Consider the following 27,369-nt stretch of genomic DNA (forward strand, 5'->3'; position numbering starts at 1 on the left):
CTTTAGACCACACTGCACGCATGTATGTATGTATGTATGTTGTATGTATGTATGTATGTATGTATGTACGTACGCATGTTATGTACGCATGTATGATGTATGTATGTCGCATGTATGTATGTATGTATGTATGTATGTATGTATGTACGTAGCATGTACGTACGCATGTATGTACGCATGTATGTATGTATGTATGTACGCATGTATGTATGTATGTATGTATGTATGTATGTATGTATGTATGTATGTATGTATGTATGTATGTATGTATGTACGTACGCATGTAGTACGCATGTATGTACGCATGTATGTATGTATGTATGTACTGCATGTATGTATGTATGTATGTATGTATGTATGTATGTATGTATGTACGTACGCATGTACGTACGCATGTATGTACGCATGTATGTATGTATGTATGTACGCTATGTATGTATGTATGTATGTATGTATGTATGTATGTACGTACGCATGTACGTACGCATGTATGTACGCATGTATGTATGTATGTATGTACGCATGTATGTATGTATGTATGTATGTATGTATGTATGTAGTACGATGTATGTATGTATGTATGTATGTATGTATGTATGTATGTATGTATGATATGTATGTAATGTATGTATGTATGTATGTACGTACGCATGTACGTACGCATGTATGTACGCATGTATGTATGTATGTATGTACGCATGTATGTATGTATGTATGTATGTATGTATGTATGTATGTATGTATGTATGTATGTATGTATGTATGTATGTACGCATGTACGTACGCATGTATGTACGCATGTATGTATGTATGTATGTATGCATGTATGTATGTATGTATGTATGTATGTATGTATGTATGTATGTATGTATGTATGTATGTATGTATGTATGTATGTATGTATGTACGTACGCATGTACGTACGCATGTATGTATGTATGTATGTACGCATGTATGTATGTATGTATGTATGTATGTATGTATGTATGTATGTATGTACGTACGCATGTACGTACGCATGTATGTACGCATGTATGTATGTATGTATGTATGTACGCATGTATGTATGTATGTATGTATGTATGTATGTATGTATGTATGTATGTATGTATGTATGTATGTATGTATGTATGTATGTATGTATGTATGTATGTATGTATGTATGTATGCACGTATGTATGTACGTACGTATGCACGTGCACCGTTCAGCAAAGCACGTCGTTATGAAACGGGTGCGTGGGAAAAGCGGCGGCCGCGCGGGTACAGCTCGCGCATTCCGGTTTATCTCAAACGCGTCCTCGAATAAAAACCAAAAAAAGAAAGAACAAGAAAGACAAACATTCCGTCTCGATAACGCGGGGAACTCGCGACGTATACCCTCCGGTAAGCTTGTCTGAAGACATTTTCTTTTTTCTTTTCTCGTTTCCCAACTCTTTGAAGATTGCGTTATTACGTTTGTTGTTTCTTTCAGCGCGCGACGGCCCCAGGCAACGGTGTATGCATTCGCGCACGTTCCACGTGTTACACGTATACGCCGACTCCACGGTGGCCCAACCGGTATATATCAACACACCGTACGGTCTGCCGGTCGCGTTCTATAGCGAAAATTTTTTTTTTTATCTAAGGCGGTCACGAACGGGAGAGGACGTACGCCTATACTTCTTGTATACGCCTTTCGATCATTAGTTGTTTTTTTTTCTCTCAGTTTTATTTCGTTTTGCGTATCGGCTCGAAATGCTCGCACGAGCGACGGCATACGTCGTATCAGAGGCGAGAGTTTGCCGAGTAGGAAGTTTGTATCATAACGTATACTACACTACCTCGAAGGGAACCGGTTGGACACGGGGCCCTGCGGGCTGTACGTTTGGGCAATTAAATCGGTTCCCCCCGACTTCTTATCGACGTTGCGCGACTCGGAACCGTTTAGGATTCTCGGGTCGACGCTGAACTTCGTGTGCGCGTTGTTTTTCGAGTGCGAGACTTTCCCACGCCCCTGTATTACCGTGGTCGATTGCGTCACGAGCACCGGCATTCCTTGCGCCGCAAAACAAAACACAAAAACAAGATTAACTAGAAGCAATAACTCTCATGCTACCCGCCGTGGTTGCTCAGTGGCTATGGTGTCAGGCTGCTGAGGACAAGGTCGCGGGATCGAATCCCGGCCACGGCGGCCGCATTTCGATGGGGGCGAAATGCGAAAACACCCGTGTACTTAGATTTAGGTGCGCGTTAAAGAACCCCAGGTGGTCGAAATTTCCGGAGTCCTCCACTATGGCGCGCCTCATAATCAGAAAGTGGTTTTGGCACGTAAAACCCCATGATTTAACTCTCTTGCTGTAGTGTTCACTAATGTACCTGGATATGTTTGCGTTCTTAAAATTGTTTGCATGAGCTGAAAGTATACGGTGCTTATTCGGCGAGCGTAGGAATTGCGGCTGGCCACCGTAATGGGAACGACGGGTGAGACTAAACGCGAACTTTGCCTAAGCTTCGTCGCATCCGGCTTCAAATAGCCTTGCGTGACTTTGCAGTAAATTGGTCTCTTTTTTTGTTTGCAGTTCCTGCAAACATGATAGCAAACATGTTTGCAAACATGCAAACAGTTCCTGCAAACATGATAGCAAACATGTTTGCAAACATGCAAACATGCCATGATAGCTGAGCGATCTCAGCGCCAAAGTTACCCCTAGTGAGTCTTGTAAGAAAATCAATCCTTTCATTGTCATCATCATCGGCCTATCTTTATGTCCACTGGGGGTCCAAGGCCTCTCCCAGAGATCTCCGTTATCCCTGTCTTGCGTTGGCTGATTTCAGCTTGCGTCTGCAAAATTCCTAATTTCATCACCCCGCATAATTTTCTGCCTTCCTCGACTGCGCTTCCCTTTCCTTGGCACCCATTCTGTAACCCTAATCGTCCGTCAGATGTAATTACATGGCCTGCCCAGATCAATTTCTTTCTCTTAATGTCATCTAGAATATCGGCTATGCCCGTTTGTTCTCCGATTCGCATCGCTCTATTTCTGTGTCTTACTATTACGCCAAAGATTTTTAGTTCTCTCGCTGTTCGCGCGGTCCTTAACTTGTTCCCGAACTTCTCTGTTAACCTCCAAGTTCCTACCCCATATGTTAGCATATGTTGAATGCAATGATTGTGCACTTCTTTTCAACGAGAGTGGTAAGCTCTCAGTCAGGATTTGGTAATGCCTGCCGTATGCACTCCAACACGTATTTATCCTTCTGTAAATTTGCTTCTCATGATCAGGGTCCCTTGTGAGTAATCGACTTAGATAAACGTACTCCTGCACAGACTGTGGAGGCTGACTGTTGATCATGAATTCTTGTTCCCTTGCCAAGCTATGGGACATTGTCTTTGCATATTATTCTTCAACCCCACTCTTGCACTTTCTCGGCTAAGGTCCTCAGTCATGTGTTGCAATTCATCCCCATGATGCTGAACAGGACATCATCTGCAAACCGAAGGTTGTTGAGATATTCACCATTGATCTTCACTCCTAAGCCGTCCCAGTCTAATAGTTTAAATACTTCTTCTCAGCATGCCGTGAATAGCATGGGAGAGATTGTGTCTCTTTGCCTGACCCCTTTCTTAGTAGGTATTTTTCGCCTTTTCTTGTGGAGAAATGAAGGTACACTCCGGAGTCTTTTTATATTATGTTTCCCGAGGTATTAACCTATGCCTTCCGATTTCCTCGACTACCCAATGCCTCCATGACTGCCTGTATCTCTACTGACCCAAATGCTTTTCTCGTAGTCTACGAAAACCAGACAGACAGGTTGATTTGCACTCCGCCGATTTCTCAAGTATACCCGATTGACGACGCGGACGTGATTCATCGTAGAACATCCCTTCCCCAAGCTGCAGCAGCCTGTTCTCTTTGCCCTATAGTTGACTGAAGTCGACTGTTTCCCCGACTCCCTAGAAAATTGTCCTTGAACAAGGAACCCAGTGAACCCAGTCCAGTGAACAAGGAACCCGTACGCGGTTCCGAAACGTCAGATTATTCATCAGACTTGGTCGGTGACCGTAATTCCTTCATTTCCATGCCTGACCAGACGAACTTTCGTCGAGCCCTTAATTTTGATCGGATCCGTCTAAATCGGCGACCTCTCGCACGACGTCTCCTCCCGAAGCAACGTCGCGTACACAAGAACTTCGCTCTTCCGTATACGCCGCACCACGCTCCCTGCGCCACCCGAGCGGAGCACCGGAACCGGAAGTGAACCTCCCCCTGCTGCTTCTATAGAGTCGCCCCGGTGTCACGGCCACGTATTGCGTACGGCTTATCTCACCTTCTTCGCCCCCCCCCCCCCTCTCCTTGCTTATTCGAATGCCTCGGCCCTCCCCATGGGACACGCGTCCGCAAGGGCAACTCTTCACCCGTGTCGAGTATATCGTTATAAGGTGTCAACGCTCTGCAGCGCTCTCCTCGCATAGCGTAACCTGCATACTGTTATTCTCTCTCTTTTTTTAATCCCGCTACGCGTCGATGTCGCCTGATACGTGTAGTATGCGAGCGGGATCGCGTATATGTTAATGAGCCTTTCGGTCGCGACGCCTTCCTGGTGCTTTGGGAGCCAGGAAAAAAATGTGGAGGACGCTTATAAGCTTCGCCGTTAAGAGTGGAACGCGATAGCGTTGAGAGGCCCCTTACCTCTTTTCAGGCTTCCCGGCAACTGCAGCTTAGGTAACCGCAACGTTTACCGGGAAGCGCTGGTTGCGGATGCTATGCACGAGGGCGAGCTTTCTGGTAGAAACGCGGCCTCTTGCGTGGGTCGGTCTCGTATTATTGTGTCGCACTTTTAATATTTCAGTCTGAGAAGAGCTAACATAAAGGACACGCGCTGTCGCTGTTTTCTTTTCATCACGTTTGTTTGTAGGCTGCCGTTCTCAAAATCCCTAGGAATAACTTTGTAGAGAATGAAAGGCAAGGTATGAGCAACTTTGGTGGCTATAGCGAAGTGGTTGGGTATGCGTGGTTTGGAATTCGGTTCGAAATTCCGGTGTGCTCTATGCAGAGACGTCGAATATACACATTTCGTGCACATCACTTCAAAATTGTGTAAAGTGTTCTATCACATCGTCATTGTACATAACCATTGTGTACACTGTATACATACATACATACATACATATATATATATATATATATATATATATATATATATATATATATATATATATATATATATATATATATATATATATATATATATATATATATATATATTGAAAATCATTTTGTACATGTGGCATTTAGTTTATGTGTAACTGTGCCTTTCCGTGGGTATACGTGTTTATATGTTGGTGCGTGTGGACTCGGACATCACTTACGTTGACAACGTGCTGTGTTTCGTTTCTTACGTGTTATCGTCCCGGTGGAATTGTGCCGTGATTATGAATCGGTGTTCGTATCGTCTCTTGTCGAAATAAACTTTTTCTAAACACGCCGACGCGGAACGCCGTATTTCCTGCGACACGGGGTCCTTAAGAGGAAGCTTTAGCTCGGGCCCAACTACGACGCGGCCTATTGAAATACATGTAACAACGCAAAAACGTTTTTCTGAGATAACCCCTGGACCGATTTTAATGAAATTTGTTGCTTTTGAGGGAGAAAGTTAAATTCTAGTGACTTTTGGAAGCGGAATTTTGATTTAGGGCTTGAATTCTGTTAAAAAGATTTTCAAAAATTCAGAAGTTTGAAAAAAATAGAAGCACGAAGTTTACAAACTAATAGCTCAGCATCAAGAACAGATATCACGGTTATGTGAACGGCATCCATTAGGTCATTCAAAGCGGACAAATTTCATATGCCATTTTACATCTTACGTGAATTTGTTACGTAGTTTACAAGGGTTCTGCAAAAGTTGTATTTACATATTAACAAATTTTTTTAGATTCATGTGTAAGATGTCAAATTTGTCCGCTTTAGATGTGCTATTAGGCACAATTCACAGAATTGCGATATCATTTTTCCTTGCTGAGTTACGGAGTTGTAAACTTGATAGTTTCGTTTTCTGAAAACTTGCGATTTTTGACAATATTTAATAAAAAAATTGAAGCCGTAAATCGAAAATTCGAAACCAACAGTCACTAGATTTTAAGTTTTTCTTTTAAATGCAACAAACCTCCTCAAATACGGTGCAGTGGTTGCCGAGAAAAACGAATTCTCCTTTTACATGTATTTAGATAGGAGCACCGGAGCTAAAGCTTCCTCTTAACGCTGTCGCGTTAAAAGGGGGCGACACAGCGCCATGCATACACTACGATATCAATGCACGGGGGCGTCGACGGAGCGCGTAATTCGTAACGTCTTTTATGTCTCGATCCACGTGAGAGGGGTGTTCTTTTTATGCGTTGCATATTGCAATCGCTCAGTTCAGCCCTTGGGCGCGGCCGGGCAGCCGCCATTGACCTTGAGCGCAACCACGTGACGTGACGTCACGACAGCCGGAGGAAAAGCTGCGCCCCCAACTCGCGCGGCCGCAGCCACCACCTGACTCCCGCTCCTCCCGCTAGGGGCGCTGCGCCGGCGCGTGACGTCACGGAGCAAAAGCTGCAGGCCCTAACTGGCGCGGCCGCGCAATGTGCAACGCATTGTTGGCTTTACCAAGCTAAGCCTGGTCATTTTTTTTCTTTTTATGCGAAGCATACTAGCCGCACAACCACGCTCTTCCTTGCTGCGCCGCGCGCGGCCGCGTAGCTACCATATGACGTCATAGCAGCTGCAAAAGCGGAGGCTCAACTCGTGCGCTCGCTTGCGGCCGCGTAGCTACATAGCCGGGTCTCAGCTCGTGCGCTCGCCTGCATGAGTTGTTTCTTCGTCTAGCCGAACCAAATATAGCCAAGCAGCAGCAGTTCACCAGGCTAAACAGTGGTTCAACAACTAAAATAAAGGCTAGTATGCTTCGCATCCTGGGCTTAACCTTAGCTAAGCCACAGCCATTTTTTTTTGCCTCGTGGCCAACATCTCCTTGCTCCTGTTCAAGCACACGGGGAATGCATCTGACATCTCACTAATGAACCAATGAACCAAGTTCAGTGAAATTCCTGGCATATAAGAGAAAAAAAAATGCACTCTTTCATATACCAGCTGTTGGAGGGAGAATTCTTATTTGGGACACCGTAGTCTTGATAAAAAAAATTGAAGGAACTCGATAAGCTTTGCAAAAAAGTGCCAGCACAGTTTAGAAGTATCTATAGCCGCAACTCGGTACCGATAGCAGCTGCCGCAGTTCTGTAAATTGCATATCCGCTGGAGAGTCTGTAGCGGGCAACTTTGACGTCTGAGCAAACCAGTGAAAGAAGCTTGTTGGTGCACGTTCGTGATTACGTGGTGCTGAGTTTCACACTGGCAAAAAATAAAAAAAGGATATTACAAAGTACGGAACAAGGACGCAGGCGGAAATAGAGAATACACACGTGTCCATTCTCTACATTCGTCTGCGTCCTCGTGCCCCTTCTTTGTTATATTTATTTTTTTCAGCGTAAAATTAAGCGCCGCGTCATCACTAATTTGATATCCGAGTTTTGCAGCTTATGCGGCAAATTGTGACAATAGATACGACGGTTTCTCGAAAGTCCTATAATCACATATCGGTGGCACATTTCAGGGCGATGTACATTGCTTTAATTCTGTATGCTTTATGTCTTAACAGGCCAGTTCATAGAATTATGATACCATATTTTATTGACGATGTTGTAAACAGTTGTAACGTTCAGACTTTTTGTACAATTTTTAGCTGTATATACAGACATTGCGAATAAAATGATGATCTAGGTTAAAACAACCGCTCCCGACGGCCGGTAGATTTTAGCATTTTATTTTTAGTATACAACTAACCTAATAAAAATCGGCGCAGCTATTGCCGATCAGAATAATTTCGTCGTTCGATCCCATGTATATTTACAGCATATATATATATATATATATATATATATATATATATATATATATATATATATATATATATATATATATATATATATATATATATATATATATATATATATAATATTCGTGCATTCGGACCAACGCCACCGCGATGGGAACGCGGCCGCCGGGCGCATTGCATGTCAAGAAATGGTATATTCGTGAGCTCCTGTAGATATCGGCGCGAGCGGTATGTAAGAAGACCGCTGCGGGTGGCTTGCCATTGTCTTTCGAGTGGCGCGGCCGCTGGTATATAGGTGGTTTAGTGACCGCGTATGTTATGTATAATGCGATCGCGCGAGAGCGGGGATTAAGGAACTGCGGCGAAGAGTTTGACCAAACGTTCTGTCTGGCATGGGGGGCGAGTATTGCCGAAGTTTAACGCAGACAGTCGAAAGAAAGAAAGAAAGAAAGAAAGAAAGAAAGAAAGAAAGAAAGAAAGAAAGAAAGAAAGCGGCTTTGCGGAATTCTCACGGGTCGGTTGTTCACCACGAAGGCGTAGGATTAGAGCCGCGAGCTAGCCCAAAGATCGAAAAGATCTTGGGCAGACCTCTGAAAGACAGAGCATGCTTACAGTATTAGCTTTTGGGGTAAATCTGGCCTTACCCTCCGTGGATGTTCGGGCGAGGCATTTTCGGCCCTTCGTTTGTTCTTGCTTTATACGAATGACCTAGATTTCCAAACCGTGGTCGTACATGTGGTAGCAGAACATCGTTACGTTTTGCTCCGGCTCGTTTGGTCGTCTGCTACGTGGTGGTCGCTCGGTCGATCGTCTGCTATGTATACAGCGCCGCGAGTAGCAGACGGCTGAGCGAGCCGGAGCAAAACGTCACATGGTTATGCTTCCACGTGACCACCTCCTGCGGTCACTTCGTACACATCTTAAGTGTAAACGTATACATTTAGTTGACTGGTTCGTAGAAGAGATAATACAGCGAATTGCTTAGGGCGCGCCGAGCTCTGTCGGCATTTTCTCTAGGTTATCGTTGTCCAGGACCCTCATTTAACGGGGAAAAATCGTGTGTCATACCAGTACATTATCTTACGTGTGGGCCTGCGTGCGTGTCTCTGTGTGCGTGCGCGTTTATGTATGAGAGTTAGTGCGTGTGCACACATTCCGCTCCCATCGTAATACGGTCACGGCCATGCGGATATTCGATGTAGCAGCGGCCTCGGTATGGCAATAGGAGATCGCCACAACCACTGGCCCACCGCGACGGCGACAGGATTTTGGCCTTATTACTTCTCGGGATCTCAAATCTCAAGGCTAAGCCATATAGTCACAGCCAGATCACAGCTCTCTCTCTCTCTCCCTCTCTCTATCTCTCTCTCTCTCTCTCTCTCCACTTCGACACGCTCCGGCCGGAACGCGCGGTCGGCATTCGCACGCCCCTGACCCGGCGCCAGTTCAGCGTGGCGTGTGCATAAGATTATGAGGAATGCGCTTCGCGTGGTTTCCCGCTAGAGCGATGGTCACGAGGGTGTCTAATATACATATAGTTCTTGTTTCTCTTTTATGCGATATCTGCTTATTGCGCCGCGGTTTGTTTTGTTTGCAGTTCGTGTTGTAGTTCGGATTCCTCCTTTGTGTTGTTAGCGTTGCGCGTCTAAGGTTGGGGGGGGGGGGGAGGCTTCACATAGTTGCGGTTTCTTTGTGGCGTCGCGGTGTTGCTCGCGACCATCCTCTGCGCTGTTTCCAGTGCGCCTTCTCAGTTGCGGTATCGCACTGTCTTCGAGGTTTATCCGCTGCCACGGTGGTCGGTTGTAATGCAGCCACGTGATGTTCTGGCTGAAAGGAGTTGGGGGGGGGGGGCGACTAGCGGTGGGTTAGGAGACAAAATGGGGCAAAGGAAGCTAAAAATAGGCGTATTTAGTTCTCTTGGCTCAAATCGCTGAAACCTTACCGCTACGCAGAAAAAAAAGGCAACGCAAAAAAAAGCGAGATTTACCCGGATGCGCCATCGTGCACGGATCGAAAATATGCTGGGGATTAGGATGCCGGTTCTAGTTGGTGCGACCGATTACGGTTACTGCGACCGGATTCTTCCAACGGTGCCTCTAACGCTGAGAAATGTAACGGAAAACAAAACAAATACGTTGGACTGAGAGCTAGGTATTTGCGAGCTCGCAGTTGACCTCTTATTTTCACGAAAATTAATTTAATCAGTCTATATAGTTGGTCTGTAGTCCTTTTGTAGACCACTATGTGGCTATGCTTTTCTAAGAACTTGTACTCATGGCTATACAAGGTTGATGCACCCTTCTGTTCTATTGTAAATATGCTGCCTTGGAGAGAGCGAAGTGGAAAATTAACACGGCTGTTCCAAAGCCATGTTTGTACAGTGAAGCTTTTTTATTTTCTTGCATTGTAAATACAGATTGACTTGATTGTCCGTCAAGATGTACGCCTCTGTTATTCGTTGTACATTTCGATCTTTCCTGCGCTCCTGGTATTTGTTAACCGTTTCTAAATGACAAATGATCCCGGTGCAGTCGTTGACTGCAACACCCTTGTCGCTATGTTATCATACTGAAATAAAGCCGTGTCATAGTTTCGCCAAATGCTTGTGACCTACAGCAACAATATATATATATATATATATATATATATATATATATATATATATATATATATATATATATATATATATATATATATAATGATCAATTCAAAAAGAAAAGTTATACGGCTGCCATGACGTAAATATGAATATCTAACTGCTGCACACGCAACTCGATCAATCAATTATTATTAATACATAAATGTACTATACAGATAGAGGTATACAGAAGGAGGTCCCATAGTCAAAACTGCATTGGAACTTCTTGTTCATGGTTAACATAAAAGTTTATTTGGCAAGCAACAGCAGCTCAATCGATACAATTGCAGTAATGATAAATAATGAGATACAGATATAAGTAGATGAAGTAATTAATAGGCAATATGTCGGCTATACATAGAATTCGGGACTCAGTTCACAGTCTTTAATGTTTTGCTGGAGAAGTCTCTTATGCACAAGACGCAGATAGAAGGTCCAAACACTCGACACTCCTGGACTTCATTTCGCAGTGCAGAGGGTACAAGGTACAACGTCATAAACATCAGGTAGTCAAAGTTGACTCCGCGCCCTCGTCTATGCGGTGTGCCTCGCAGCCCCAGTGTTGCCTCCGAGACGTTGAACACCACAATTGAACTTTAGTAATGTTAAAAAGAAGGTACAACCGTCTGCAAGAAGTCATATATAGATGGCTACGCGTTGTCTACACAAGAAGTGTTGTAGACGGCACATATGGGCTACAAGCAGCCGAAAAAGCAAGTCTAAATGAAAACAAGGCGGCTTGCGCGAAGACGGCTACGTCTATATGCAGCCGAAAGGGCGAGCCCAAAAGGAAAACAAAGCAGTTTTACTTGAAGACGTCTAAGCGTCACGTCGACACGTACCCCTTTCTTTTGTCTCTCTCATATACCGACGGCGCGCGAATGATGCAGACCGTGGCCATGAGAGCGTTCCCTTTCTCCGTTTCTTTCTCTTTCTTTCTTTCTTTCTTCTTTTGCCGTTTACAAGCGAAATACATATACCGGTGTATGCACTAGTCGTCGCGTTCACTCCGCGTAATTCGCGAAAAAAAGAAAGAAACCCCGAGCAGAGTACGTCCAAGTGCTAAGAGTGGCGGCGGAGAAGGCCGGGGGGAGGGGGGGGGGGGTACTCCACTCTGGTGCTCGGTGTCGAGGAGGAGGAGGAATAGGGGGGTGGGGAAGGAGTTGAGTAGTAGTGTTTAAGGCGTGCCTGGGCGGCGTCTTTTCGTTGTCTTCGGCACGCGGCTTTCGGCGTGCCGCGGATGGTCTATACGTGATTCCCTCTCGTCGGGGGGGAGGCTGCTTCTCAGCTGGCCTCGTTACGGCGTCTTCTCTTCGCTGTTTAGCGCGAGGCGGCGGTGGCGTGCCAGTCGACACGCCGTGCCATGGGAGCGTATGCCGACCTCGTCTGGCTTCTGCTGCTGCTGCAGCTGGTATGAAGCAGAAGGAAGAACAGCGAGGTGTGTTCCAGCAAGAAAGAAAGAAAAGGGGTGGGGGGGGGGCGCTGCCGGCTATGTACCTCCCCTTCATCCCATCCTTTCCCCGGTTAACTGGACGGTGTGTAACGCTGGCATGCTGTTGCCTCTCGGTCGTAGTCTCCGCGTCGCACCTCGGCCGCTGGCGCGGCGGCTTCGCCGAGGAAGCGGCTTTTCGGGGTACCGTGTTTACCCGCGTTTAGCTGGGAAGAAACGCGTAACGCGCGCATTCCGAATGGCAGGGCAGGGAGTCGTGTTACCAGATGTGCTGCCCGCGATGAAATTGAATTGAAACTGCGCGGTTTAAACGTTCCCGTTCGAAACTGTGCGGTGCCACATATGACGCCGTATGCAGTGTGACTGAGAGCCTGAATGTCCAATCGAGACGGAATATGTCCAACCGGGTCACGTCACCGGCGAGACGGAATGTCCCACGTGACGGAATGTCTCACGTGATGGAATGTCCCACGTGACGGAATGTTCCACGTGACAGAATGTACGGAACGTTCCACCGAGACGGAATGTTCCACCGAGACGTAATGTTCCACCGTGACGGAATGTTCCACCGAGAGGAAATGTTCCACCGCGACGGAATGTTCTACCGAGACGGAATGTTCTACCGAGACGGAATGTTCCACCGAGACGGAATGTTCCACGTGACGGAATGTTCCACGTGACGGAATATTCCACCGAGAGGAAATGTTCTACCGAGACGGAATGTTCCACTTGACCGAATGTTCCACGTGACCGAATGTTCCACGTGACGGAATGTTCCACGTGACGGAACGTTCCACCGCGACGGAATGTCCAACCGAGACGTGTTGTCTAACCGAGGCGGAAAATCCAAATAGTACGAATGTGCGAATAGTCTGTCTGTCCAAGTAGTCTCAATGCCCATAGAGCCTGAATGTCCACTATTGGACATTCCCTCTTGTTGGACATTTGAGGCTTGCTGGACAATTCGGCCGCAAACGCGGAGAGCTCCGTACTTATTTTGCCCTATTTGACGCGTGCAGCTAAATCTAACTACACAAGCGTAACTAGTTCGCTGATTATCATTCCGTACAGTGAAAAAGCCACCGCGATGATTCACTATTGTGTTAAACCAAGACTGTTGTGTGGGTCTGCGCTCCGATGAGTGCGCTTGCGTACGACAAAAGCGCTGCTGTGTATGCGTGTATGCACTGTACTTGTAGAGCACGCGTTCCCAGCCAGCAATTTTGATATGCGTCGGTAACCTGTTTTTGCTTATTGTAGTTCTCACACCGCGTTTACAGAACCTCGTGCTCATGCTGGCTGACTGTATTTCGCATACATTTTGTGACACGTTCTGTCACAAATATGTGACATTTTTTTTTTATTTGCCAAGCGATGAGAACAAGCCGGCGCAACCGGAATGTGCCAACTTCTCATGTTACACTGTGCCAGTTAAAGAAAAACAAGAAAAAAATGAAAAAAGAAAGGCGCCACAGTGTCATGAGTGGATCGTGTGGGCTTACATATAAGTGTTACATGCTGCGACGCGCGTGACGTCACCGCTTACGTCACAATCTGGGCCTCGACCTAGGGTTTGTAAAAGTTCTTGCAAACAGTACCAGTGAGTGGAAGTGCCACGGTGGCATCGTGGCGAAATTACCCAGTGTGCACACACTGGCGCGGTGCTTATAGCCCCGTAATGGCCAACGTATATGCATCGTGTAAATGGTGTACACGCTGAGTTTGATGCCTCAAAATGCTGATTTAACCGTGGTGTATCGTGTACGTAAAGTTCGCGGCGTTTTTTTATCTGCCGTAGGGAAGTTTATACTCTGGATAGTTCTTCAAACCAATAAATAAATAAAATACGAAACTAATTAGGTTTGAGCTCAATTAAGATTGCAGTTTCTTTTTTTATTCTTTTTTTGTGCATATGTACTCCCCATCGCCAGAAATAGCGGTGAACAAGTTAATTTCTGTATTTTCCGGTGGGGAACTGTGTTCGGACATTACGGGGTTAAAAGTTTCCAAGGTTGACGACTGGGCGTGTTGGTATAGCATATTGGAGGTTGGAATGCGCAACAGTTTGACGAGACTGTCCCGTAGAATCATAGTACGAAAGTCGCAGCGAACGTTGATTTTAGAGAGCGCGCTATACAGCCCCACGTTTACCTGGTGGAGGACTTAATTCTCAAGATTTCTAGCGGCGTTCACGTCAACAGCGCGGTCATGACTGATCGGGGTGAATACATAGCGCCTGATAAAGACCGCACATAGCGTAAGGGCAGATAACTGATGGCCTATCAAGAGTTCCGCAATGGGTGCCAAGGAAAAGCGTCGTCGAGGGGGGCGGATAATTGGGCGGCGAGCGATGAAATTCGCAATTTCGCTGGCATAAGATGGGGGGTCGTCAGGCGGCGCAAGACACAGGTGTAATCGCTGATCGATGAGAAGTGCCTCCGTCCTGCAGTGGACATAAAAAAAGAAAAAAAAAATGACCGCCCCTTTCAGTTCGTGAAGATGGTCGAACAGCGAAGCTCTGTCGGTTACACCGAGCGTTACGTGCAAGTCAAACTTTCGCAAGCAGTCTATATTGTAAGCCTTTCGTTTCGCCATTCTTTCACCTCATTTTCGCTTTTGCGTGCTTCGCGGGGTCGGCATCCTTTAGTAGCCCCCCTTTTTTTTTAGGTTCCCAGGCCTAGTGTTCCTTTTTTGCGCGCCTGAGGTTTCTGTTGGTGTTTTGCCGTGCTTGTCTATTTTTCGCGCGCAATTCGCTCCGCCCCCGCCCCCTTTTTTTTGCGTGCCAGTAATCAGAGCATGGTCTTTTTTTTTTAATTATGGGGCTTTACGTGCCAAAACCACTTTCTGATTATGAGGCACGCCGTAGTGGAGGACTACGGAAATTTCGACCACCTGGGGTTCTTTAACGTGCAGCTAAATCTAAGTACACGGGTGTTTTCGCATTTCGCCCCCATCTAAATGCGGCCGCCGTGGCCGGGATTCGATCCTGCGACCCTGTGCTCAGCAGCCTAATGAGCAAGGTTTGTCGTGAAATAGAAACCACCTGATTGTTTTTTTTAAAATTAATTTTGCGTGTAATGTTGTGTTCGCTTGGTTCTGTGTTCTCTCTTCGGCCGAATTGATCTGGAGTTGTCGTCTGTCGTGTCTGCACTGCTCGGTGTGCCTCCACCGCTTTCAGGGCTTTGTCTGGAAACGTTGAATCTTGCGTTGCTTGCTCTCGAGTTGACGGCAGACGGCGGCGTTTACGTTTCACAATCACAGCAATTGCGCTTCAAAATCAAATCTGTCCGTCGCGTAAGGCAATGAGTAGTAGCTCGTACCCCCTTAAGCAATGGCTCATACCCCCCTAAGCAATGGCTCGTACCCCCGTAAACGCGGACCCCCCATTACGACGACAGAAGTGAAATTCTACCCTCGAATGACGAGTGGCAACGGAGCCAGCTGTGGGAGCAGACGGCGACGCTGGAGCCATTGCTGATGGTGATAGCTCTAAACTCCAACAACGGCAACACAGGGTACGCATAAACAGCTTCGTTGTAAAAATGGGATGATGACGTCACCAAGTAGGGGAAACGATTAAGCATGTTAATAGAGTAATTGCCTTCATCCACAAGCAGACGAATCAAAACCAGAGGCTCATCAAGAGTTGGGAATTCAGAAACCCACGAGGCGATTATATAGATAATAAAAAAGAAAACAGACGATTTAGAAGAAGACGATTTAGCGGTAAGTGCGGTGGAAATGCGCTGTCATTACGTCGCACCTCTTCGAAGTCCCGGATCCATGCTTTAAACCGCGTTCACAGCATTCGACGGCGAAAGTTCGTCCGGGGCGTCCATATAATTGATATGGCAATAACACGCAAGCGCTATGCAACAATGCCGGATGAGTAGTGCATTCTAATTCCATTTTAGAAAAAAAGTTTATTTCAACAACAACAACAAAAAAATGATGCGAACGCTGAGTCACAATGACGGCACTATTCCACCAGGACGATCGCACATACAAAGTACGAAGCACTGTATGCACGTCACCTTTCGAAAGAAGTGACCCAGTCCACGCTCACTCACGTATAACCACATGGACCCACGGTAACGCACAGTTACACAGAAAGATCTAACAAGCAAGGACGAGAATATTCGTATTACCAGCTACGTATGGTGGACGCAAGACGGGGCGCCTTCTTATCAAACCTGGGTATAGGCTCTGCTTACGCATGTGATTTTCTTGTGAATATATTTACAACCTCTGTCAGCAGTACCACTTTAGAGACCAGTAAGACATATTTTGCTTGACAGCTCACTTCTTTTAGTCCAGTTGCCCCCTTCCTAAAAAAAAGCGGCCCCCCATCCGCTTCACGCCCGCGCATATTTTATAAGGATACGAAAATCCGGCAGATATCCCACCCTCTGTGGGAATATATGTTATGCGAAGCAGTGTTCGGGAAGCCTATACTAATTTAACGGAACGACTGTGAGAGTACCGAGACGTTGGCGGCTGTTTCACGACGTACGTGACACGCATGTCATGAGACATTGATTTCATGACCTACCATTTATGTTCGTAATGCACTCTTGTCATACTAACTATGCCAATTATGGTACATGCCAAGTTAATGATACGACCACGAGAGCACCAAGATGTAGGCGGCTAGATGGACACTGTCAAAGTGATCAAATGTTCGCCAAGAAATGCTTCCCGTTTAAAAAGTCGAAAGTATACTCGACTTCACTTTGACCGATCATGTGCAGCGGTTTTCATTTCAGAACGCGCAGAATGGTCCTAAGGACAGCTTACTACAAGCGCTTTACAGCCACTTCCTTTTGATGCGAAAACCTTATATGCAGTGGCGTAGCTAGATCGTCTGGCACCCGGGGCCGATAGCTCTGCCAGGTAACGCGGTTGCTCCTGCATTACTGTGGCGGCGGTAGTGAGGCCACCCAGGGGTTTGAAGAGGTGGGATAAGGAGGGATAAGGAGTTGGGAGGAGGTATCGTATTTGAGGCCGAGGGTCACGTGTCCACAGACACGGTAGACGTTTGGCTGGTCGCCGCAGCGTGCGCAGATTTCTTGGAGCAAATAGCCCGCGGTTTACCAAACCCTGTATGGCATTCGTAGATTGTGAAAAGGATTCTGTCGAAATACCAGCATTCCTGGAGGCATTGCGCAATCAAGGAGTACAGGGGGCGCACGCGAACATCTTAGGGAAAACCTACAAAAATGCCGCAGTTATAGCTTGCTTCTCCGCAAAGGGAAAATCAAGTTGGAATCAGCTATAGCGCAAGACAGGAGTAAAATGAGATCGCTGGGAGAGAGGCTTTCGTCCGGCAGTGGACAGAAAAATAGGCTGCTGCTGATGATGATGTGACGTCACGGGGTCCTGGTGCGAGAATTACTCGTAGGCGTCGCCACCCGTCTTTCCCCCCGTCATTTGTGAAAAAAAAAAAAAGAAAACGTCAACTCTTTGGGAAGGTAATACGGATCCCTTTGCAATTGCGTAAGTGTAATATGGCAAACTCACTTTGCTTTCAATCAATGTCCCTAAGTCCGTGGGCAATCCATATACTACAGACATGCTTGTGACGCTTCGGAGATGTCATTGACGATTACGGGCAAGCGTCGGATTCGCGAAAGAAGTTAGCCGTATAATGGGCCAACCTACGTTCTCGCAGGGATTATTATCGTTATCGATTCATCAAAACGGACTGTTCGGCCGGTGTGCGCTGTTATTAGCCACGAAGCTGTTGTCTACACCGCACGTTGTACCATAAATGGTCTCCGTGGGCTCGAGGAACGCCGATTAATTAGTCCATCTCATCGTGCGTACAAGTGTTATCTCGTTATGTGCTATCGTCCGACCATGCCGAACCGAGGTGGCGCTCGCTGGCGCTACTAATTGTCGCCCAGCATCCAGGACTGCATATGTAAGTCGTCTATATTCGGAGACATGCGTACACGTGTACACCATTACACCAGAAACTCCTGGGTGAGGAAAGGGGGGAGGGTCTAAAAAGACTTCGCTTTCAGAATGTTTTTTTTTCTGCCATTCAAAGCGGGCGCCGCGTTATTTCTTACAAACGAGCGCTATTACACCAAGGCTGGCTATTCTTACCTATTCCTCCTCCTCCCCACCCAATCTCACCCGGAGAGCTGGTGGGAAAGTGGGGGGGGGGTGTAATTCTGACACTGAAAACAACCCGGCTGCAGCTGATGACTCCGCGTACGCGGAGCGGTCGACGTAACAAAAGAAGAAAAAAGAACCGGTCGAATTATACGCGAGTAAAGACGGTGGTCCACGTACGCGAAGTGTTGCTGCTTCTATGCTCGCGCGCGCGCTGCAGGTATGCGCGTTAAAAATGTTGGCCGTGCGAGGCCGGTAAGAAAGCGAGCTGCTGCTGCTCGCTTGTTCCTCGTTCGCGGCTGCGCAGCTTCCAAAGAGCAGCGGCGCGAGCGAGTGTGTTTCGTACGCTGGGAGATCAAGGTCAGCGAACTCGACGGCTTCGCATGCCCGGCCTGCCTGCCCGCCCGAACGACGCGGTATCCAGGCTTCTGCTGCTGCTCTCCGCGGTGTTCTCCAACGCGTCGCCCCACGTGACTGCTGGTGGAGCATGCGCCGTACCTTTGGCGGGGAGGGAGGAGGAGGGGAGGGGGGTCACTCGTTGTAGACGAAAAAAGAATGCTATATATACATATGTACCACGAGGATAGGTGTTAGGGTTGGTTGGTACGTTATTAAAAGAGAGGCTACAGTAGTGCGAAATACAAAGCAGACACGGACAACGCGAGCGATGACGTACGAGTGAGGATACTGTTCTCCATCGCGTCGCCCACGTGACTGGTGGTGGAGCATGCGTCGTACCTTTGGAGGGGAGGGAGGAGGAGGGGAGGGGGGTCACTCGTTGTAGACGAAAAAAGAATGCTATACGTATATACATATGTACCACGAGGATAGATGTTAGGGCCGGTTGGTACGTTATTAGAAGAGAGGCTAAACTATAGTGCGAAACAAAAAGTAGACGCGGACAACGCGAGCGATGACGTACGAGTGAGGATACGCGAGGAAGCCCACCGCCCCCTGGCGCACCGTTGCGCATGCGCGAAAGAAAGAAAAGAACTCGATCACGAAATTATTTTGTCGTTAAGTGTTGATAAAACGCGAGCTTAAAATGACACAATTCTTTTTTTTTTAATGAACGGGGTGAAATAAACCTAGAAAAAAAAAACGCGAATATGTGGCAGAAGGATCGCTTTTTTTTTTTGGCGAACAACCCCTGGCAACGTGCTAGTTCAGCCTTATTTATTATGCACCACTTCGAAGGAAGAGGGTAGATCCTGAAAGTGGTGTCGCCACGAAAATCGCCCAGGAAACAAAAGCCAAGAGTTGCAGCCATACGGGAGGCAAAAAAACAACAACAACAATAACAGACAATTGGGGAGTTCGAATATTGATATTCTTGAGACCGAATCGAATATGAATCCAATACGGCCAGAGGCGGAACGGAGTCTGATCGAATATCGAATACGTTTCAAGTAGCTTTAGAATAATGAACAGCCGTTGTCACAATTAGTGTAAAGCGATGTCACATACTTGTGAGTGAGTGAGTGTGAATAAACTTTATTGCAGGTCCGGCGTAGACGCGAACTCGTCGCGCACCCGGCTAGTCCCACGTCGGGACCGGCAGGTCTAGCCCACCGGCCCTGCGGCGGGCACGCCGGACAGCCAGGATTTGCTTGTCTATAGAGCGGGGCTACGCAGAAGCGAGTCCCACTCCTCCTTGATGAACTTGGGGTATGACGATGTCACATACTTGAATTCTTAAAGTTAGCAGGGTAATTCTGTCATTACGTGGTACGTTATGAAGCGTGGATTGTTAAAAGATCAAGTTGAGCATTGGAAGCAAAAAAGTAGTTTCTTCGCATGCACAAAAATTTTCAGAGAGCGCGAGTGATCACTGTGTAACCTGTAGAGTACGGCTACCAAAGTGACGTACCCTGCTCCACTATACGCAAGTTGTCACTGTTTACATATGTCTAGACTACGGCCCACGGGGATAAACAAAATGCACCGTACTTTTACTCCGATTTTACGTTTAGCTGGGCGCACCTGACGCTTCGAAATAGCGACTATTCGGAGGTAAAAAAAGCAGATGGGCGAAAGTAAATGCTAAAGAAAAAAATTGCGGTGTTTGACGATCTCGAAGCTGAACGGTAGGTCGCGAGGCAAGCCGTATAGCATGAGGAAACACCGGATTAATTCTGACCTCCATATGGGGTTCCTTACCGTGCACCCGCACGGGGCCGTAGCACGGGACACGAGCCATTGCGACGAAGCTCGAGTCATTGCGACGAGGCTCGAGTCATTGCGATGGGGCACGAACCCCATCGCATGACGTTTTTTGTATGTGTGTAGGTTGCAGCGGTGGCCTAGAGGTAGAACACCCGCCTCGCGTGCAAGAGGTCCGTGGTTCGAATCCCGGTGCCGGCAATTTTCCACCGGACTAAAAAAAATCTGCGTGTTGATAAAATTGCACAAGAATGCCTGGAGTGTGGCCTGATCCCGGTGACCAGAACCGGTAACGCACTCCCTCACCAGAGCAGGATTGGCCACCCTGGTGCAGTACTTGGCCACAACCTCCTATATGAACACGACGGGACAGTGCACGCGTATTCATCGACGATCGATATCGACTATATACTGATCGAACACGTCCGCCGCCGCGAAGGCACACTTCCCTCTCTCCTGGACCCCGTGACCGGCGGGCACGGAGTTCGAAAAAAGGAGGACGTTCAAGAACAGTAAGCACCGCGCACAACTTGAACTGATATATTTAAGCCTCTGTACAGACATACAGGAGCGTGCGTACAACGACCCGCAGGTCACGTGTCGACCGTGGAACAGTTCTGCATTGTCCGCAGCGTAGTGACGCTTTCCGGGGGAGGGGGGGCGGTGGGGTGTCCGCAGGGACAGCGATGTAGTGACGCCCGCAGTGTACCACTCTGCACAACAATCACGAGGGGGAGAGACAGAAAGTCTGTACACCCATAACGACCGACCGAGCAACTGCCTGCCGGTCGGTCATTCATTCGATCGATCGGTATATATAAGGTCCGGTCCCCGGCATCCGGCCACGTCACTTGACGGCTGCAGGAGGCGGGCCGAGCAGCGGCTGGTTGCAGGGGTGACGATGCCGGTCGGGGCGAGGCGGAGCAGTCGACGACGCCGGATCGTCCCGTGCCTTGAACACCGTGTACAGGACGGCACCGCACAGGGTCAGAAAGACGCCGCCCTGCTGCACCGGCCTGCGAGGGCGTATAATATGTATAGTCAGTACATAAGAAGCCAACAAACACTGACACCAAGGACAACATAGGAGAAATTACTTGTGCTTAATAAGTGAAATAAAGAAACGATAAATTAATGGAATCGAAAGTGGATGAAACAACAACTTGCCGCAGGTAGGGAACGATACCACAACCTTCGCATTTCGCCCTCGGTTAACCCTCTTTCTTATATATATACATATATATATATATATATATATATATATATATATATATATATATATATATATATATATATATATATATATATATATATGCGAAACGTTGCGGTTTTCTCTGCGGCCCGGCACGATGACAACAAACAACGCAAGAGGGATGTGCAGTTAGCAGCGAGTTGCCAGAGAAATCGTTGTTACGCAGGGAATAATGGGCTCTGGCAGAGAGGACACGTTCCGGAAATTTCCGGAGCGGCTCCGTAACGCCACAGCCTGTAACTCCGCAAGAGGTTACCCATTGCAGGGACGACATTCGATCTCGCGGACGTTTCACTTTCGGGGAATTCACTCACTCACTTTCGCGAGATTTCGCGTGACTGCGTATAGCTCTGGACGCATCGGCATACGACATCATTCTGTGTCCTAATTAATAGATCCGAGTTTCATATGTTGACTTACTGCTGCCATGTGAGGGCCTTCGGGCACATTCAAACTGTATGTCGCAGCTTTTCGCCTGGAGGACCTCCAACATGTTTTGTTGGAAATAAACATTTGATTGATTTGAGTGATCGATCGATCGCTTGATCGCTTGATTGATTGATCGCTTGATTGATTGATTGATTGATTGATTGATTGATTGATTGATTGATTGATTGATTGATTGATGTATGCACAGTGCTAACCGCGCCGTCTCACCGCGCGCAGTGCCGCGATGGCTGCCGTGTGCGGTAGCCGACGTGTCCGTTGCTATAAAGTCACGTGAGTATGTCCGCGCGAGTGATTGTATTCCTGAAAGTGAACTACCGAATAGCGACCAACCCCAGATATAGCTTCGCTGTTCCATCTGTTTCCGCATACATATTTCGACAACTATATACAGTGCGCCCCCTACCACATCCTAAACTAGCTGAAACCGAAACCTTCGTTCTTTCTTTCCCTTTCACAGATTACGTCATAAGGTCCACAGCGCAAGGGAACATTCACTCGCCATTTTTCTTTTTTTTTCTTCAGGAATCGCTCTATACTCGCGTTCGTAATCACGTCTATACACTGGCTCGCCGGCACCGTTCGCGTATGTATACTGGCCTCGACCTCACGTCTCGGTACACCCGCCCACGTTCCACTCACTCGACTCCACTCGCACCAAACTGTGCTCTTTCGCACTCTCACTCACCCGTATACGTACACTGCGCTCGCGTTCGTACTCACGCCTACTCAACTCCCTTTGCTGCACACTCGTGCCTTTCAAACGACTATGACCATGATGCATACTCGCGCGTATGTGTGGCAACCTGCGCGTATACGAGCTCGAAAAAAAATGCAAGAGCATTCCTTCGATTAGGGAGGCTACGTGCTCGAAAAAATAAGAATTAAGAGCATTCCTTTGATTAGTGAGGGTACGAGCTCGGAAAAAAAGTTGTTTTTATTTATGAATTGCCTTCCGGGATTTTTCGCTCACGGCCAACGCCGCTGACACCGACGCCGACGTCACCGGCTTTTCTACGACACGAGCTCCTTAACGCTGTCGCGTTAATAAGTAAGATCATTCCTTGGATTAGCGAGGGTACGAGCTCGAAAAAAAGAATTCCGAATTCGACACGCACTTGAGGTGCTCGTCGAAGACGACCGCGCAGGCGAGCAGGGTGGCGCACATCTTGACGTGCCCCAGCACCTGGTAGGTGAGCGCCGACGTGCGCCCCAGCAGCCACTGCATGGTCAGCGTGAGCAGGCATCCGGCCAGCGACGAGCCCACGAGCAGCGCCGCGTCGCGCGGCGCCCACTGCCGCGCCAGCAGGCCCCGGGGCCCGCGCCACGGGGGCTCCAGCAGCAGGGCGACCAGCGCGAGCGCCGGCAGGGCGCGCCGCAGCTGCGACTCCAGCAGCTGCCACGGCGGCTGGCACAGGCGGCGCTGCTGCTCGGCCGCCAGGGTCTGCATGCGCGCGCGTAATAACCGGAGGTTCGATATAAAGAGAGAAAGAAATTAGGCGGTGAATGCGAGAGAAACGCGTTATGTATGGGCGTTAGGTCGCACCTCTTCGAGCCTCCTCTTGGATGCGTGACTGAAATCGTGTTCCTCACGTTGGAAAGTGTCGTTCAGGATTGCATCATATATATATATATATATATATATATATATATATATATATATATATATATATGGGGTTTCTTCAAATTACAGCTCGCAGGACATAACGTAACATATGCAGGAAAGAGACGACGAACTTTTTGGAAGACTTATTTACTAAACGTGGTGGACCAGCCTTACTGTACGCTGACGAAAGCTGGTCCATCAGCCGAAATGTTTAGTAAATAATATATATATATATATATATATATATATATATATATATATATATATATATATATATATATATATATATATATATATATATATATATATATATAATTTGCTTTTTGCATGTTATATATAGTTGCCGGTTCGGTGACAAGTTAGCCAAAGACGTGCACGCACGCCCGCACACAGACACGCACGCAACACACGTTCTATACATTCTAAACATTCTATAGACAATACTCTATGAAAAGTATAATATCGGAAGTTTGTCCATACTCTACCCTATACACAGTGTATATAATTTGTCTATAAACTCCAAGTAATTTTCGTGGAAGGTATATCAACCTTATAGACAAATGTCAATTGGATTCCCACGAACTGTCTAACAAAATATGTTTGTATGGGAATCAAGACAGCTGCGAGCACAATGTAAGGGGAACGAATGTGGAATACGTCTCTGCGACTTAATGCAATTTCGCGTCGACAAGAAAAAAAGCTAAGGAGGAGGCACATGCTGTAGCTGTATTTGAACACTGCGCATGTTCGAATCTTCAAAACACACCCACACGCACACACACACCCACACGCACACACACACCCACGCGCACACACACGCACACGCACGCACACACGCACACGCACACACACACACAATGCAGCTTACATCAAGCGCTCACGAAGACATGACTGTACATTTTCCAGTATACGCCTGAGGCGTTCACGTCGAGCAACGAGCATTCTGCTCAGCCACCCCCTTGTCAGCAAAATTGTAGCCCGCATCGTTTATAGGTTCGAGACAGTCTCCGCGGAGCTGTCTATTTTTGCCGGATTTGTAAGAATCGGGACGAGGCTTAAGACGGCCGTTGATGGCAGCTTAGTTGTCTACCGTATACACTCGTGTAAAGGCCGCACTTCCTTCTTTACAATTTTGACGAGGTGCGGCTCTTACACGGGACCGAACCTTCTGTTCAAAATGGTGCCGGCCTAGCGGGCAACTTGTGCACGCCCCGGATCTTGTGAACACCTCGGCTCTCGCCATCTAACAGCGGCATGCGCAAATACGGCATCATCATCATCATCATCATCATCATCATCATCATCATCATCATCATCAGCCTGGGAACGCCCACTGCAGGGCAAAGGCCTCTCCCATACTTCTCCAACAACCCCGGTCATGTACTAATTGTGGCCATGCCGTCCCTGCAGACTTCTTAAACTCATCCGCCCACCTAACTTTCTGCCGCCCCCTGCTACGCTTCCCTTCCATTGGAATCCAGTCCGTAACCCTTAATGGCCATCGGTTATCTTCCCTCCTCATTACGTGTCCTGGCCATGCCCCATTTTTTTTTCTTGATTTCAACTAAGATGTCATTAACTCGCGTTTGTTCCCTCACCCAATCTGCTCTTTTCTTATCCCGCAAATACGTAGCGCGCGAAAAAATTCGCCGATTCACGCGCGCTTCATCGGAGCACCGAACGCGATTGCTTCGCCGTTAGAATTTTTTTTCTCTCTAAGTTTTGGGATGCCAAGTTGGGGATGCGGCCCCCACACGAGTGCGGTCCTTACACGAGTCTATGCGGTATTTAGCCGTTTCTTGTCTCTTCTAGACCAAGCGGAGTGTACTTTAACGAGATAGACTTCCCATCATAGCTCCCCAAAGAAGTCCGTAAGAAATCAAAACGTCCGTGGAGAAGTCCAAGCGTCCATGTGCCCTAGATAACGTTAGCTATAAGCTGTTAACAAATGGTTGAAAAACAAACACGGTGCAAGATACAATTATAAAACTTGCGGAGTTCGATTGTCACATGTCTGACGACCGAACACCGCGTGTCTTATAATCGTATCTTGCACCGTGTTTTGTTTTCTTCGCTGAACAGTTTGGCTAACGTTAGTTGGGCCACCCTATACAGATAATCTACGATTTAAAATTTTATATAACCTATAAGAGGCCCGCATGCTTCCCCGGTTGCAGGTCCGATCGTTTCCCCTAGAGAAATATGTGCCGACGCTTCTTACGTTTTCTTACTCCTCCTTCGGAAAGGAATTAAAGTAGAAAGCCCTCTGGAGGTTCTCTTAGTATGCGTAAGCATTGTTCAACTTGCTCATCTCCACACAGCCCGGTGTCGTTACTATTGTTATGAAACTTCATCCGGCCAGTATACAAAGGACAGCGCTGCGGCAACACGAACTGCTCAGTGAGCGCTTTCTCGCGGCTTCGTTAATTGACGTTGAAGCGAGAGGCAGCGCGAGGGAGACTTCGCTCGCTGCTGCAGGCGCCATCTTGAAATCGATCGTCGTACTGGAGGGACGGACGGACGGGCTTTTCTCGTTGGGTAAGCATAGAAATGCTTACGCACTTAAGATGAAGCTTTAGCTCGGGTGCTCCTATCTAAATACATGTAAAAGGAGAATTCGTTTTTCTCGGCAACCACTGCACTAAATTTGACTAAGTTTGCTGCATTTAAAAGAAAAACTTAAAATCTAGTGACTGTTGGTTTCGAATTTTCGATTTATGTCCTCATTTTTTAATAAAAAAATGGCAAAAATCGAACAATCTTCAGAAAACGAAACTATCACGTTTACAACTCTGTAACTCAGTAACGAAAACTGATAAAACAATTCTCTAAATTTCATCTAGTAGTACATCTAAAGCAGACAAAATTGATATGTTACTCATGAATCTGAAAGAAATTTAGTAATATGGAAATGCAGCTTTTGCAGAACCCTTGTAAACAATGTAACAAATTCACGTAAGATATGAAATGACATACCGAATTTGTCCGCTTTCAACGATCTGATGGATGCCATTTACAGAAACGCGATATCTTTTCTTGATGTAGAGCTATTAATTTGTCAACTTCGTGCTTCTAGTTTTTTTTTTTCGAACTTTCGAATTTTTGAACATCTTTGTAACAAAATTCAGGCTCTAAATCGAAATTCCGCTTCCAACAGTCACTAGAATTTACCTTCCTCTCTCAAATGCAACAAATTTCGTTAAAATTGATCCCGAGGTTATCTCAGGAAAGCGTTTTTGCGTTTTACACGCATTTGAATAGGCCGCGTCGGAGTTGGGCCCGAGCTAAAGCTTCCTCTTAAAAAAAGATCGATCGTGCTTGAGAGAGTTCAGCGTGCTCGAGGCAGACATCACGCACGGCCATTTGCATAAATCGCGGGCTCTACCGTACACGTACTACGTGCGCGATGATGCCGCGGGTGTGTACACACTCGCGTACACACCCACACTTACGAAATAGAAGGCGGCCGCCGCGGCTCCCGCGACGCCGAAGAAGAGTCCCACCGGGTTGAAGCGCAGATCGCCGAGCGCGTTCATGGACACGCCCAGGGCCACCGGCAGCAGCGACAGGACGACCGCTCGGCGCTGCCTGCGGCCGAAGACCGTGGTCTGCAGCCAGGCCGTCACTGGCAGGGACAGAAGCCTGCCAGAGAACACGGGGCTCGTGAAAAAAGAAATGTGTAGTGTAGGCAGCTACATATATACATCTAGAGACTTCACGCATAGACTAGATTTTCGCCGTTTCGCATACTACACTTTGATCTTGGCCGATAGGCCGAGAAG

At 47.2% G+C, this 27,369-nt stretch overlaps 2 protein-coding genes across 5 annotated transcripts in view; one reads left to right on the forward strand and one right to left on the reverse strand.

The window, feature by feature from the left end:
* The window catches only part of LOC135913706 (pre-mRNA splicing regulator USH1G-like), a 125,041-nt gene that overhangs the window by 15,146 nt on the left and 82,526 nt on the right, over window positions 1-27,369 (forward strand). The window lies entirely within an intron of this gene.
* LOC135913694 (solute carrier family 35 member E3-like) overlaps window positions 20,807-27,369 on the reverse strand; it is a 48,080-nt gene continuing 41,517 nt past the window's right edge. For all 4 annotated transcript variants that reach the window (XM_070522934.1, XM_070522935.1, XM_065446275.2 and 1 more), the window contains 3 exons: window positions 27,040-27,229; window positions 23,100-23,425; window positions 20,807-21,298 (listed from right to left, as the gene is read on the reverse strand). In XM_070522934.1, coding sequence (XP_070379035.1) covers window positions 21,130-21,298; window positions 23,100-23,425; window positions 27,040-27,229 — 685 coding nt within the window. In that variant the 3' untranslated portion in view covers window positions 20,807-21,129. The remainder of the gene's footprint in view (window positions 21,299-23,099; window positions 23,426-27,039; window positions 27,230-27,369) is intronic.

Source organism: Dermacentor albipictus, chromosome 8, assembly GCF_038994185.2.
Source record: "Dermacentor albipictus isolate Rhodes 1998 colony chromosome 8, USDA_Dalb.pri_finalv2, whole genome shotgun sequence".
In the NCBI taxonomy this organism is placed as follows: Eukaryota; Metazoa; Arthropoda; class Arachnida; order Ixodida; family Ixodidae; genus Dermacentor; species Dermacentor albipictus.